The 16,171-nt window shown below is 44.1% G+C and overlaps 1 protein-coding gene across 9 annotated transcripts in view; it reads left to right on the forward strand.

The window, feature by feature from the left end:
• ZCCHC2 (zinc finger CCHC-type containing 2) overlaps positions 1–16,171 on the forward strand; it is a 93,451-nt gene that overhangs the window by 1,533 nt on the left and 75,747 nt on the right. For all 9 annotated transcript variants that reach the window (XR_008425404.2, XR_008425403.2, XR_008425402.2 and 6 more), the window contains exons 2-4: positions 11,360–11,471; positions 13,583–13,659; positions 16,100–16,171. Coding sequence is in view for 3 of the 9 variants with exons in the window: in XM_053913358.2 (XP_053769333.1) it covers positions 11,360–11,471; positions 13,583–13,659; positions 16,100–16,171 (261 nt within the window). In the remaining 6 variants the exon portion in view is untranslated. The remainder of the gene's footprint in view (positions 1–11,359; positions 11,472–13,582; positions 13,660–16,099) is intronic.

Raw genomic sequence — 16,171 nt, forward strand, 5'->3', positions numbered from 1 at the left:
CTTCCGTAAAGGAGTTGCCACGGAAAACGTGGTGCTCTCAGCCCCCCCGCCCCGCCCCCCGCCATGAAGGGTCTCGGGACATTTTTGGCTTTGAGCATCTCGGCCCCTAGGTGCTGGGGAAGGCGAAGAGCTAGAGGAGCCGGTGTGTGAGCCGCAGTCTGGCCACTGGCGGAGCCTTGCCTTTCTCGCGTCTGACGCGCTGCCCACACGTTTTCAAACTCTGCCTTAACCTCTCGGCCAAGTGCGCTAAGGTGCGCTCCCCGCGTGCTGTCCTGTCTGGCGCGAGGGGCTTTATTGTGCTCAGTGTGTGCCTGAATTACAAGGGGTAGTGAGAGGCTTTTGGCTCCTGCGTAAAGAACTTGATTTCCGGAAGAAATCTGAAAGTGGAGACCTGCGAATTGACTCAAAGTAGTTAGGTAGTAGCGGTGCTTGCCTGGGTCAGGAACCTCTCGTAAGGCGGGCCGGTTAAACCTTTACCTCTGGCATAACCTGCTTCTAACGGACCTCAGCAGTGCCTCCAGATTGGGGCCCGGGAATATTTGCTGGGCCTTTACTATGGACATAGTGTTTTCTAAAAAGTTATTAAACACCAAAGTGTAGGAAATGAGAGTCCACATGAGTCACTTGTCGCAAACATTAAAATGAAATTTTTATACAGCCACGAAAGTAATTTAATAATAATGTAGGCCCCATATAAAGTCCTTGAGCGTGACAATTGAATGGAGAAGGGAGGAGCTTTCAGAGTAAAAACTATGTGCAATAAGTTTATTTCCGTGGTTCACAGTTATTTAAAAGGCATTCATTTGGATGCCTTACTTTTCAGTGTAGGTGGTTTCTGGGCTTGGTCAGTTACTTCTGTGAAGTAACTGACACAATTATTGTATGAGACCCCCACTTCACCCCCCCCCCCGAAAGTTAATTTAACTCATGTATCTGCTATTGCTCAGTACCCTGGAACTGAAACTGGACACTATTTATCTAGTGACTTGTGGACTCTACCCATTGAATCCAGGAATTAGGGGGCTGGAAGGTATTTAGTGGCAATATAGGCTGAGCCCCTCCTGTTTGAAACGAGGCTTGTGCGAAGCAACTAACACAATTTTGGGATATAATATCAAACTCCGATGTAGTAATGCCTAATCTTCTTAGCTTGAAATTTTCTGTACAGTGTTTATAAGTAGCATGCAACTGTGTATACTGATGGTAAGAATCCTTTCAATTTTCAGCCTACTCATTAAAATAATTAAGAAAAGTTCTATATGCCACTGCCATTAAGTTCAGGAAAGAAAGCCTGCACTCAGGAGCAATGCTTATACCTTATTTTTTTTAAATTTCTTGATATAGCTTATATTGTAAAGATAACCTTAGATTATAAGTATAATGAGAATGCTACAGTGGAACTGTTTCTATTATTCCATTCATGTCATTAAAACAAGGGTGACCAATTTCTGATTTAATAGCTAGGAGTCTTTTTTTCGTTTCCCCCTTTTAAAATTGTGCGTGTTGTCGCACGTGCTGAAAGGCGACTAGCGACGGGGGAGATGCGCGCGCTCCAGAGTAGTGAGCTGTTTACGCCGGTGCCCTGCGAGCTACTCCCAGCACCTTGTCGCTGCCAGGCAGGGCCCCGTGCTGGGGCCACGAGCCGAAGCGGGGGAGCAGATCACCCGGGACATGGGGGCTGCAGGGGCCACCGCAGGCCGTTTCCAGACACCCGCGATGTGTTGCGTGCTGCTCTGTGGGGGTGGTTTGCAGTTACCGAAACCAGTCGCTGGCGTCTCGCTAGGATGCGGCGAGCCCGCATTGTCTGTGAGCGGGGACGCCGGGTCCCCCAGCTGTGCCATGCGCTGGCCTTGACGGCATTTCTGCCTCTGATCCCAGGCTGTCACTCCAGAAGCTGCGGGCGGGGTGGACTGCCTTCCATCCCGGTTCGCTGTAGTCCAGCCCAGCTGTTCTCGACCTCCCGCCGGTGCCCGCAGGGACGGAGCGCTCACCTTGGAGTCTGCGGGTAGATGCCCGCATCTCTCGCGTCCTCCTTGCGTCAGCGCACTGGCGGGCCGTGCGGGCCCTCGGGCACTGCGGGCGACAGTCAGGCGCTGCCCGCGACTGGGGGCCTGCCTCGAGTGGCTCCTCCCCTCCCCCTGTCCTGCAAGATGGCGGCGGCACGCAGCCCACGTGACTGGTGACTGGCACGCCGGCCCCGCCTCCCGAGGGGCGGGCCGACAGTGGGACTCTTCCGGGTGTCCCCTCCGCGGGGCTAGGCCCCTGGAAGGCAGAGGGGAGATTCGTGTTGCCCCGGAAGTAACCTTTTAGGCACATGGATCTTTTTGCTTAGGAATAACCGTTTTCTTACTACTCTCTCAGCGTCATCCCTGCTGAGTGGATAAAGTAGAACTAGGCTTTTAACTTTTCTTGTGTTAGAGTAAGGGTCTACCAGGCCAAAATAGTGTTCTTGGCTCTTTGAAGACTTGTATTCCGTGCCACATATACAGCAGCTTCTCTTACAAATTTTTTAAAAACATTTTTACAGGTGGAACAGGTGCTTTAACGCGAATTTTATATTAATTACATGCTTTCCAGTTGACTGGGCTAAGCAACTGTTTAGTGACATACCATGATTACAATGTGAATAGCTGAGGTGACAAGTTCACAGACATAACGGCTGGAATATACGTATCAGGTCAGTTTAGAAAACTGGAGGAGGACTAAACAAGTCTGTTTATAACAGTAACATTTCTAGAGTTCTGTGTGATTTGGATGGTTTTAGAGTAAATGCTACATTGAATTGTGACTTAAGTGTTGGCATTGCATTTTGAAGACTCGTGTTCTTCATAACTAGTTGACTGCCAGTAACGTGCATAAAATTCAACTAACAGGTTAGTGGGCAGTAGTGAAAGTACTTATTAACAGCGTACTGGGAAATTTGGGTGATTAATGTAGTTACATGTTAAGAAAGTTACAAATGATATACATAGTGTAACTGAAAAGACCTGGTTTTAAAAGTGGATCCTTCCTTGTTAGGACCCCAAACTGTGAATGATGTGTTAGCAATAGCAACGGCCCCAACTGCCTCCCCCGCAAAAAAACCCTGCATAAATATTTTTAAAGGTAATAGTTGCTTTTTTCATTGAAAAGAGGAAAGACAGCCAAGCTTTCTCTCTTTGAATGTCTAAAGACACTTGTAACTGTTCATGAAAATGAATGTTAGAATCGTGGAGACTTAACCCCTAATTAGCAACACAAAGGTGAAAAAAGCACAGCAGTTAGTGCTCAATATTGTTGGTATGGCCCTGTTTGTCTGGAGATTGTGTTCTCACTGTCCTCAAAGTGTAGCGACTTGGCAAGTAGTAGTAGTGTTTGAGTAAGGGCAGAAGCTGTAGTGTGACACATGGCCATCCTGTGGCTGAGTGTTCTTTAAATTTCCGAAACATATGTGAGCTCGCAAAAATTAAGAGGCCATGGGTCCTTTACTCAGAGAAGTCAGCAGGGTTAGTAAAAAGGAAAACTGCAGAACTGTTACTTTCTCATAGCATAGGTTACTTAGCTTTTTGTACTTGACAGAACAAGTACCTCAACTCATTTCAGTAATACAAGTCATGTTTTGGTACCGTTGGGGCCTGAAACAGAAAATTTTCAAAGACTATTTTCACATAAATGCCTGACTCTAAGGTAACTTGATTGTGTGTGTGACAACCAGGACCTTAGTGAGACCACTGTCTTACAATGAGAGGGGAGGGCGCTGAAAAGATGCTTCCTAAAAGTGATTTTTAAAAAGAACAATTCTAAAGCTCACAGGCGGTAAGCACCTTTAATTTGTTGGCGGCTGCTGGGGGGTTTTTACAGTGAGTGGGCTCGCTGGGTGTTGCCCCCTCCTGAGAAGGCTTCCCTCGCCCCTACAGAAGGGGTGGTGGCAGTACTTACATTAGGGTTGTTGGGATTGAGTGAGTAGGTACTTGTAGAATAATGCGTGGCTCAGGATCTTCAATAAATATTAGCAGTTACAGGTAAAAGTTAAGCCTTGTTTGGAAGGTGGTAGAAAAGTGGGTACAGCATCTCATGAATTGAAAGTGTGGTCAGAGCCAGCCATGTCTTTCATGGGAAACTGTAGATTGTTTTGGCTGCAGCAAAGAATAAAAGTGTTTCAGTTATATATTGCCTTTTGGAATAGGCTTTCGGGATGTCAAAGTTAAGTAGTGATGATTTTAGTAAAATGAGAGCTATTGGTATCCTCCCCCAGTTACTTCAGTTTTCCTGTGCAATGGTTTTCTCAGGTAAAGAGAATTTAGGAAAGTTGCCGTTGCACCTCAGGAGAAGAGGGTTGTGGAGATGGACAGGAAGCTAAATGTTTTTCTGAAATTAACCAGTGTAATATATATACTTTTTTAAAACTACCTTTGGTGATATTGTGGGGGGGGGGAGGGAGGGGAGAGGAACTGTGTTGTACAGGCTCTCGGGGGGGCCCTGAGTGACAGCCACATTTGGAGGCTTAAATTCCAACTCTGCCTCTAGCTCTGATATTAACCAGGCCACTTAAATCCCCGTGCAGAAGTCTTATCTGTAAAATGGGGATAATCGTGATTGAATTAATGAGATAAAATGCAAAATACTTCACATACTACTAGGGGAGACACACCCCCCCCTAGAATTTATTTATAAAAAATTGTATATGTATTTTTACATGGTTAAACTTAAGTCACTTTCAAAGTACTCTCAATTTGAGGCAATACACCTATCGAGATGTTTTTTCCCACTGCTTAAAACAGCCTTTGAACTCATTGATTTTGATGCCTTTCAGTGCTTCTGCCATTTTTTGTTTCACCTCTTCTCCACATCAGCAAAACGTTTCCCTTTGAGGACTTTTTTCATCCTAGGAAACAAAAAAAATTGCTGGGGGTGAGATCTGGTGAATAGGAAGGGTGGGGCACAGGGGTCATGCCATTTTTGGTCAAAAACTGAACACTCAAGAGTGGTGTGGGCCGGTGCGCTCCTAAATCACCCATCATGAAATGGGCAAACACAGTGAAAGAGTCTTCAAAAAATAATTCACTGAAGCCAAATGCAACTTCTCACAACAACGCCAGCTAGTACACTGGTACAGATGGGTTCCTAGAACACTCAGCTAGGGGGAGAAGCCTGTACTATAAAGGGGCCTGTACTCCAGATGATGATTCTGGTTTATTTGGGGCGGGGTCCCCCTTCATATCTTTAGAATGACTTCTCTGTCAAGAATGATGCTCAATGCATTTTTCTTTTCCACTAAGATGCAGTCGTCCAGATTGTTTTTCCAGTTGTTTTTCAGGAATGGGTTTTTTCCCACTTACTAAAAGTCCATATGGTATAGCATCTTCTGTATTGTTCTGTATTACCATACTTTGATTTGATTGGTGTTAAATCTGTACAGGAAGGATGGGTAATTGAAAAGGCAGTATTTGAGACACACTTATTTGGGGCAGTTATTTTTGTTAATAGTTACATTGTGAAGATCTGGTATGCTATAGATAAAAGAAGCCCATGGCGGGGAAAAAGCCCAGCATTTCTCTAACCCACAATTCATTAGAATACATATTCTCCCCATACTGGGTTTGGAAATGGGAGTGGAGGAAATATGTTTTTAATTGGGATTATCAGTAACTACTCTGCAACTGGATCTTTATCTAGTTTTCACATTTAGCCAGAAAACAATTCAATAACGTAAAGCTTTTTGCAGTTTCGTCATTACGTACTTTTTGTTAGTTTATAGCACAGACTGGAATACGTGGATAATTAAGGAACATTTTTAATATCTTCTTTATAGCTGCCATTAAATTGGCTGATTGTTAAGCTTATTTAATATTTTTGTCCTTCCTGGAGAAATACTAAGCCAGTATTTCTTTAAAGAGGCAGAAGGCCAGCACGCCCCTCTGAGCAGATAAGCCTTGCTTTCACAGACTCTAGTTCTCATCATGGAGGACTGTGTGTAACAGCACCCCTGTTCACAGAGAACAACTTGTCACAAAGGCCTCCGTCGTCCGGTCTTTGTAAATAGTCACTCTAGAAGGGAAGTGCCTAATCGGGTGTTCATGTTACAGGTGGCAGAGCTGCTGGGCACTCCGTGGTCCATTTCCTTCTGTCCTTCCTATGCTCCAGGGAACAGATGGCCTTTAATTTCCTTCTAAATGTCGTAGTGCGTTAGAAGGGTTTTATGTTCATTCAAGAAGCAATTTATTTGAGGTCAGATTAGGTTTTGAAAAGGTCACTTTGGCAAGTTTAGTCTTCCCAAGTTGCAGACTGCTCAGTTTAAAGTAGGGATATCATTGCTGTTTATTGTGTGCATAGCTGCTGTGAAGATGAACATGCACATGAGAAAGCTTGGTCAACAACATCATGTGTGTGCGCGTGTGTATATATGTTTCATAGAATGACTACAGCATTCGCAGACTTTGGTTGCAGTGGAAGAACAGAAATACAGACGTTTTCAGAGAATAAGAGGGACTGGGTTATAGAGGGCCTTGAAGGTCAGGTTGAAAGGGTAAGTTGTCAACAGGTTGCGGTGGGAGCCGGTGCAAACTTGTGTGCATGTATGTGTGTGTGTGTGCATGCATGCCTGTGGTGTATCTGCCTGGAATGGCCACTGTGACTTTAAACTTAATAAGTATGAAAAGAATGCATCATCGATTAAAAAAAATCTTCCAGAGCCATCCAGTTTTCTCAATACTGCCATTATACTTCTAGTCACTCTCTGATTTGCTCAGGAACCCAAATGCTGGCCTCCCCTTAGACTCCGAGTCCACCCTTTCCTCATCCGTGCTGACACTGTCCCTCTTGGACTTGATGCCTAGACTTCTATAGTCATCTCCTAACAGGTTCCCCTGCTTTCAGCCTTCCTGTGGGATACCGCTGCCAGCCACTTCCTCCTAAAGCAATATTAATATCACGTTTTCTTGCAGTGACAGCTGGGGCCTGGCCACTGATAAGTCTTTGGACTCAAAATCTCTTCCTCCCACAGTTTCTCCCACAATGCATCCTACCTTTCGTCCAAGACTGGCGGGCTCACACATGTTCTCTGGAGTCGTTGCTATGCTGGTCTTCTCTTAGGGTGCTGTGCCACCTCTGAATTCCAGTGGCATGTGTATCCTGTGTTATAATTTTGGTATTTCTATAGTTCTTTGAATTATTTTTTACCTATAAAACTGACCTTCCCTCATAAATTTTTTTACACAAAGACTCAGGCATCACATCTTATTTTTTGTTGATGTTGCATGTATCATAAATGCTAAGTCAAAACTTTCTATACTTAGGCTTTTCACTGTTAGCTCTGAAAAATACCAATATGATAAACTGCTTTAAGACAAAATGCATTGGGAGTGATTTTTTTTTTTGGTCCTGTATTGAATTATACTTATCCACCACTTTGTAAAAGTGCTCTTGGCTTTATAGCATAAGCACAATTATTTTGGAAATAAAAGGAATTGTTTCTTGAGATAAATAACATGGACCAGTATAGATTTGAGCAGAATCTTCAGTAGGTGAGTGCTGAGTACTTGTGCTTGTTGATTACTCTTCCAGAGTCAGACCATTTACGCTCCCTACGTTACTTAAGCTTGAGGGGGCACATAAACTGGTACAAACCTATGGTGATGTTTTCATAGGATAGAAAAGGTCATAAAGTACAAACTCCTTTCTTATTGTCTGGGTAGTTATCTGTCATCGTCTGGTGTTGATGTCCAACCTGTGATTTGCTCGGAGGCGGGGGGAGTCCGATGCGGAGTTGAGATTGTACTTTGCTTGTGATCAGAATGTTAAACACGGACTTCCGTCATGGAGCAAGCAATCTGTGATCTAAAAGCCGGTGGAATTTTTATGTTTCTCATCAGGAATGTCTCCATGGGGATAGTAAAGAAACATAACTTTCCTGCCGTGTGGTTGAACTCGTGTTGGATCTCCAGTGGTTGAAATTCCCTGGTTTAGTGGTCTTAGAAGGGACAGCATAGTCAGGTGAATGAAAATGCTGCAGCGTTTGGAGGGCACTCCTTTGAGGACAAGGTCGTCATGTTTATAAGGAGGCTGCCCCTGAGAGGGTCGGTCGGGTGATTTTGTTAGTTTGGGGAAGGGGCCTGTTGTAGCAGGTGACGTTAAACCCAAGGCCCACTACAGTGTTTACTGTTGTGACGGATCTTCACGTGTAAGCATGAACCTGAGGAGTCTCTGGAGTGGACGGGACGTCCAGCTCACCTGTGCCACGTGATACATGGACTTGCGCTAACTGATCAGGAGCCCCTGGAGAAGGCTCCCCTCGGGACCGGGGACACTTCGCTCAGCTCCTAGAGAAGGCTCGCCACGGGGCCGGGGATGCTTCGCTCACAGGAGGCAAAGAAAGAAGCGAACACTGATGTTTTCTGTGTTCTTGTGCATATTTTTGCAGGCTTGGACTTTTTAAACTTTGTTGTCCTAATCCAAGCAGAGAGAAGTCCCACACTTTTCATTTGGTTTGACATTTTCATCTAACCGGTCTTTGTAAAATGCCAGCTCTCACATGTCATCTACATTGCATTTTCACAGAAATCTGAACTTAATGGAGAAAGTGGGTATAATTCCTCTGCATGATAGGCCATTAAACACCAGTAAGTCCCAGAGTCTGCGGTGCCCTTCCCCCTGCTCGAAGTAGAGCAGAGCACACGGGCTGTGCGGGGAGAGGGGCCGGCAGAGCTGGCTTCTCCTTGCCAGGGCCAGTCGATTCCGTGGTTCTCACCTCTGCCGCTCAAGGGGCCTTCGATTAAGTTCTTGTTAAAATTAATAAAATTTAAACTTTTGTAAATGGTTTCTAAACTTAGTGTACGTGATGTTATATAGCATTGATACATGCTGAAACTTGGGGAGGAAAAGAAAACTTAATTAGTAGTTATTTCATGTGTTGATGAACTTAGGTCCTTGAACAGAATCAAACTCATTTTTCTCCCTAGTTGATGAAACAGGAAGTTTTTTCTCCGTTGCTAAATTGTGTTTTTAAAGTAACTTCAGACTTTAAAAATGTGATTTCGATTATGAAGCAAACTACTTTCTCATGGTGGCTTCAATATAACATTTGTGGAGGCAGCATGATAAAATCTTTATATTTTATTGTGGCAAAATGTAGATAATATAAAATTTGCCATTTAACCCCTTTTGTTTGTGTATAATTTAATGGCATTAAGTACTTTCACACTGCGGCACGACCCATCGCCGCCCTCCACCGCCAGAACAGCTCTTTCGGCCCAGCTGGAACTCTACAGCCAGCGAGCAGACCCTCCTCACCCCCCTCTCCCCAGCCCCACTCTGCTTCCCTTCTCTATGAATCTGAGTGTTCTGGGTGCCGCGTGGAGGTGGAATCGTACATTTTCTGTCCTCTCGTGTCCGGCTCATTTCACTTAGCGTAATGTCCTCAAGGTTCACCCCTGTGGTGGCCTGTGTCAGAGTTTCCTTCCTTTTTAAGGCTGACATTCAGACGTATACACGCACACGCACCACACTTGTTTATCTGCCGTCCCTTTGGCTATTGCTGTGCGTAGTGCTGCTGTGAACACCGGCGTACAGCTGATCTGTTCTGGTCTCTTTCTTCTGGGTGTACCCCTAGAGGTGGAGTCGCTGCACCATGTGGTAGTTCTCGGTTTCATTTTTTCCAGGAGCTGCTCTTCTGTCCTCCATAGCGGCCACGCTATTTTCCATTCCCGCTAGCAGTGCACAAGGGTTCCAATTTTCCCACATTCTCGCCAATACTTGTTTTCTGTTTTCTGGGTAATAGCCATCCCAGTGGATGTGAAGTGTTACCACTCTGGTTTTGAATCTGTCGTTTCCTTATTGAACACTATTGGTTTTTCCGTATTTTGCATTTATTTATATTTGAAGCTGTGTGCAATATTTAATTTATGAACCACATATAAGCATGGTAGAAAAATACTCTGTAGGAAATTTTTGTAGTCAACCAGACTTCTTCCAGTTAACGCAAGTATTTGAGAGGGTTATAGTGCTTTATTTACACTGATTTTTGAAGCACTGAACAGTCAGCGTTAGGCCGATGTGGTTTTACTGCTTCGTGGCAAAGATGCTATGGTCTCGGTTAGAATGTGCATCAGTTGTGCTCTGTTAGAAGAGTCCCTGCAGTGGACTCTGGAAAGTCAGCACCGATAGAAAGTGGTGAGTGCCGTCATGCGCGATGTTTCAGACGTTGGATGTCGACTTACGAGGCCTGCGCTCTCCTCAGTAAGTGGTTCTGTGTAGACAGTCTATTTCCTTGGGTTTCTCGAGGAAGACAAACTACTGTACAAGGCTGGAGCCCACTCCCCAGAGTGTCTAACGTGCTACTTTTTCCCCAGAAAAAGCACTGTCAACTGGCAGCTCAGCCTCATCGTCAGGCCGGGACACAGAATTAGACAGCAGAACCAAATGTTTTACATTAAGGTCCTTGGGAAGTTGAGGCTGTTCTGTTTGCTTCATTTCTTTACACAATTTTAAACCATGAATGTGTATTACTCATTGCAAATTTGTAAAATTGTAATTGGTTCTTGAAACTGAGGTGATTTTGGGTGTTTGAGGTAGTGTTTTAATTTAAGATTCTAACCGTGAAGGGGGACATGGTATGAGTTTTGACAAAGAACCACTTTATTTTTTTTGTCTTAACCAGTGTGTTATAGTAACAATATAGTGTTAAACAGCAACATAGTAACAGCGCTGGAGTGTTGGACAGCTATGTGTAGACCAGCGCGCTGTCTAGTACTTGAAGCAGCAGGTCTGCTAAGACTGAAACACGCCCAGGTCAGTAGTGATAGGCTGAGCAAACTCAGTCCGATTCCGAGCGCCCAGTTACTGTCAGGTGGTTTAACATCAGTGATAAACTCACTGTCCACACACATTCTTGTTTAGAAAGATTTAGCGTGTATTGATGGTACATTTTGAACTTTTCCCTAACAAAGCATCTTGTCAGATTGTTCCTAAAAGGAAATGTAATTACATACTAATTAATGTAAAAAAATACCAGGGCCTTTACATATGGTGGGTTAGCATAAAGGGTTTAGCATCTCTTTCTTTGTTTCTTCAACTCTGGTTCACTTTGGTTTAGAAGTGACATCATTGGCAATCCTGAGTGGTAGTAGGCGATGTGTCCTAAGAAAACCAGGACAGTGAATAATTGATACAATATTACTGTTAAATGAGGATAAACGTTGATACTTCTTTTCCTTATTGCTGTGAAACTTTGCACCTTTCTGCCCTTCCTTTGTAATCAGCTACTTAATCTCTAAAAGTTGCTATTAAAATGGTTGCTATTAAAAGTATAAGACTTTAATCTGGTTTGTTTTTATGGAATGTTCTATTTCTAGTCAACTAACATGTGCCCCCTTTTCTGATCTAGAATGACTCTGCTCGCAGTGATTACATGCAAAGGAACGAGGCCAGTTTGACAGAGCAAGCCCCAATACCTCACGACGAACTCACTGCGGCACCTCACAGAGCCCAGCGAGAAGGTATGCAGTGATTTTGAATGTAAAGCATCTGTTGGTGGGAAATTGCAGAGTGCTCTTTACATTGGTAACTCGAACTCTTCCGTCTCCTTTCTGGAGCAGAGGGGCCCTGCTGGTCCCGGGTTTAGCTGCAATGCCAGTCATCCCCGATCTTGAGTCTCTGTCTGGGCCCCTGCTTCCCAGTGCATGGCCCGTCCTGGCTTGTGCTTTTTGGCTCTGCCTTGTCATCAGTTGTCTTGAATCTGGTTGCCTGTCTCTGGAGGGCAAAGACCTTAACATGTTTCCAAAGTATTTAGAATGGGGCTTTACCTCTAGGATGTTGCTCAGTGTCTATGGAAAAACTTTAAATTTACAGAAGTTCGCTGTAAGACAGAGAAGTTTCTGGAGTCCATGCTCCCTGCAGTGATGCAGTTTTCAAGACGACTTGGGTGGGAGAATGAGAAGACATCGCTATGTGAAAAGAAACGAGTTCAGACATTCTGTTAGCATTTGGGGAGTCCATTGCCTGTGTTGAGGGAAAAATTGAAATGGAAAATGTAGACTGCCACCTGGTCGGCCTGGGAAGTGTGGAACATAGGCAAGAAGCATCACAGTCACACTCAGTTATCACAGCCCTGAATTGACATTATTTTGTCCCTTTTTAGTCCCAATAATTATCCTTTTGGTGTAATACATTTTTCCTCACAGAGGAGGAAAAACAGGTATGAATGTTTAATGTTTGAAAAGTTTACATTCCCATTCGAGACTATTCAACTACTTGAATCACTTCAGCCAAGCTCACTGAACATGTGAGTCACCTAAGGCAGAGTTTGGTTTTACAATAAAGGTCCCTTTTTAAAGAAAATAAGAATATTTTTTAAATGTGTCAAAATGCTAGCAGTTAAGGTGGTATAACTTTTCTGTACTCTTAATTTCTTAAACACATGTATGGAATCCATGCTTTTGAGTTACAATTTATGAGGTTGCAGGATGCTCTCGCATTATCAGCCATTCCTCACCATATACTCTCTGTCCTCTTGTCCGGATTCTGATAGATCACGGCAGGTACAGCTCAAAACCGAGGCTGAAGACAGAGCCATGTTCCCTAACGCTCTAGCTGTCCCCACCGTAGCCCACCGACGTGCAGAAGTAGAGCCGCGTTATACTTCTGACTGCAGATTATTAGTTCAGGTGGCGTTTATTTAACCGCATCACCCTTTCCATGATTGAATAGAGAAGCTTTTGAAAGCAGCAGACTCTCGCTCCCCACTTGGGCCTCTGCGATACTGTGGGAGCTCTGAGGAGTTAGAGGCTTCTCACCTGGCTTTGGGGGTTTTCGTTTGTCTCCATTCTCAACGTTTTTCACCCACTAAGGGCAAATTGGCCCAGAAGCAGGCCACCAAATACTGTATATTTGGAAAGTTGTCACAAAATACTGGTAATGAGATCCCCTTAGTTGATTATGAATGTCTGTTTACCAGCAAATTTCTGTGTCTTATGTTTCTTGCTTTCTCATTGCCCACCTTCCGTGATCTATAACAATCTTAATTCTTCCTACATACTTTTGTTACTTTGTGTATTCTACTCCTTCTATTTTAACTTCTTCCTCTCAGGCAAAGTGAACCCCTTCCTCCTCTTCTCCATCTCCTACCCCCTGAATCCAACAGTGATGCTAGTCTGTTGAGTCACTTTGCTAATTTCTTTCCTAAGACCTTTATCATCTTCATTACTACCAGCCTCATTATTATTTAAGTACTATTTCTTTTGAATGAATCTAAAGTGCTATATTTGTAGTAATATGAATAACAAACAGCTTTCAGAATTATCATCTCAAAAATAGTCTTCACTGCAGGCACCTTTTTATTATTTATCTTTTTTTATCTTTGGTGCTTAGCAGAGTGCTTGAAACTACTTAGGCACTCAGCATGCTGAATGGACATAGAGAAGTACTTCATGGATGGATGGCACGTAGCTATGCTTCTGGGGTTTGTTTGTTTTTTTTTCTTTATTTCATGATTTAAGGGCAACAGTAAAGATGAAGATAAATAGCTTACCATTTAGCATTTGTCACATTGGGTAACTGAAATGCATGTCTAGTCGCTGTAGAACGAGTCAGCCTGTTTTCTTTCTTTCAGCTGTGCACATTGAGAAGATAATGTTGAAAGGAGTCCAGAGAAAAAGGGCTGACAAATATTGGGAGTACACCTTTGAAGTAAGCTACTCTGACCCACAAAAGCTACCTCCTATGTCATGTTAAGTAATCTTTTGGAAAGGATGACAAGTGATCTTTGGAGAAACTTCTGGCAGGTTTGCTAACTTAGAAAAGCTATACCTATGTATACGTTTGACCAAAGGGAATGCACTGCTCTCAGCGTGCGCTGCGTGGTGGCCAAGCTTCTCAGACCGCACCGTCACCTGAAATGACTCTGGCACTCTCATCGAAGAGAAGGAAGAGCCTTTGCTGTAAGGTGTGAGATATGTCTTTAAAGAGTAAAAGTGAGCACTTTTTAATGAGGGTCCCAGGCCTTGTCTTTTCCTGTGCTGTTCTCCCTGATATTTTTCTCCTCTCCTTCTTTCTCTGTGGTTTTATTCCCTGGCCTTTGTGGCCCTGTCTTCTTACCTCTGATTGCTCTCCTGCCATTCTGCCCTTCAAGCAGCTCCAATTATCCTTTGAGCCCAGCTCTGTGAGGGCCCAGGTCTCTTCTTTGCCTGCTCATTGTTACGTGGATTCCTTGTCCATGGTGTTCTTACTCCTCCCGGCCCAGCCTTCCCTGTCTGTCCCTTTCTCTAAGGTTGTACCTGCCTTGAACCAAACGGAAAGATGCCACGTCACAGTGCTTCCTCCCTTCAGTTCCTCCCCAGAGGTATTGCTTGCCAGACATTAGCTGTGCCTTTCTCATAAAGCCACTTCTGTTCTTCAGCAGGATGTTTTTTCCTTCATTCGCGGTCCACCACCATCACACCTTTCGCGGGGTCTCACGTTGGGGTTACGTGCTTTTTCTGTCCAGTAGATTGTTGTCTCATGGCGGAGCAGGGATCTTCATCCTCTGTCACCTCGCCACATCTGGCTCACTGAGCACATTTGCTGAACGAATTTCAGAACGCTGGCTTCTGCTTGGTGGGAGGAATATCCTCACTTTGCAAATTTTAAGTACTTACCCCCACTTTCCACTTGACAGTTCTGTGACATTGTGGCAGAAGCCGCGCCTTGTTCTCTGCATTCGGCTTCACCAGCTCTCCTTGTGCTGCTGGGGCTCTGCGGCTGTTCCCTCCTCAAGGTCTGCGCCCTGCTGTGGCGTGGTCTGCCCTCAGACTCTGGCACAGCCGCTGTCCCTGCCGCTTTCACACCGGCCCTCGCGCTCCCTCTTCGGAGGTCTGTCGTGGTCCCCATCTGACCCACTGCTCCCTGCGCCAGTGCCACACCCTGCCCCTTTTCTCTGTAGCGCTGACTGCTGGCGGGAACCCGTAGGAGCCCATTTGTCTCACGTGTCTCCTGCTGTCTCCCACCCCAGCCGGCAGCGCACTCAGCTGCCTGTCCACTCCCTTTTCCCCTTCACTGAGACAGTGTCTGACACAGCAGCTGCTGCACAAATACTAGAGTAACTAAAAATCATCTAAAAGACAGGTCAGTTAATGGATATTTGCTTTGAGGGTTGCTAGATAAAATTTTGTATGTCCAGTAGGCCCTTGCATAACAACTTTTCATTTAATGTCATCTTGCTAAAATTAATAAGATGCCCCAGGAACTGAACTCTTGTTGATATCAGTTAGCCTATGGTAAAATCAGTCTTACCGCACGTCGTTTTATTTAAGTCACAGAACCTGCTGGTGACGTTAAGTAAGGACTCACTGTATTTTCAAATGTCTCATTCATTATTAATATGATACAATTAGTTGATAAGCCTTAATTAGATATTAGTATAGTTCATGTATTTACTTAGTTCAGACAAGTATAAAGTAGAAATTGTTAGTGGGTCACTCTCAGGTCCACTGAATTAAAAGTATCCAAGAGATAAAGCGGCAAATAGATTTTAGTTCTGACCATTTTTGGTTACTTAGGGTCAAATCTAAGTAAGAACCTTTTTGACTTTCAGTTTCTTCGTCTTTAAATGGGTCATACCTGCCCTATACACCTTAATAGGTTTTAAAGAATTGAGATGAAGCTGAAACCTCCTCAGAAATCCCCATAAAGATACAACATGGTGTTTCTGAAGAGGCGCGGCAAGCCCTAGTCCTTTCTTGTAAGAAGGCGTGTTCCGTACGTTCCAGGAGGAGGAATCCCTGTCCTCCGTGGGGCGCAGAGCTGTACTGTCGGGCGGCACCGTGGACTTCTGCAGCCTCACAGGGTGTATGTGAGGCATTTCCCTTTCTGAAAAGTCGCTAAGATACAGTCACAGATTTTTAAAAACTGATTTTTAAAAAGACCATGTGATTTGAAAGGAGTTGCTAAAATCTTTTTGAGTAGAATATATCAGTGGACTGTTAAATTTAAAATTTTGAAGAAATGATGATAATGCCAGATTAACTTTATATTTCTAGTTGTTAGCATCTTAATACAATTTAAGTAGGTTCTATGTTTTACACATGGCTTTTTTTCCGTCTCTTCCCCGCCTAAGAAATAACCATGTAATATGTGTTTTTTTTTAAATCAGGTAAATTGGTCTGATCTTTCAGTTACCACAGTAACAAAAACCTACCAAGAACTGCAGGAATTTCTACTGAAG

This window comes from Desmodus rotundus, chromosome 10 (assembly GCF_022682495.2).
Source record: "Desmodus rotundus isolate HL8 chromosome 10, HLdesRot8A.1, whole genome shotgun sequence".
In the NCBI taxonomy this organism is placed as follows: domain Eukaryota; kingdom Metazoa; phylum Chordata; class Mammalia; order Chiroptera; family Phyllostomidae; genus Desmodus; species Desmodus rotundus.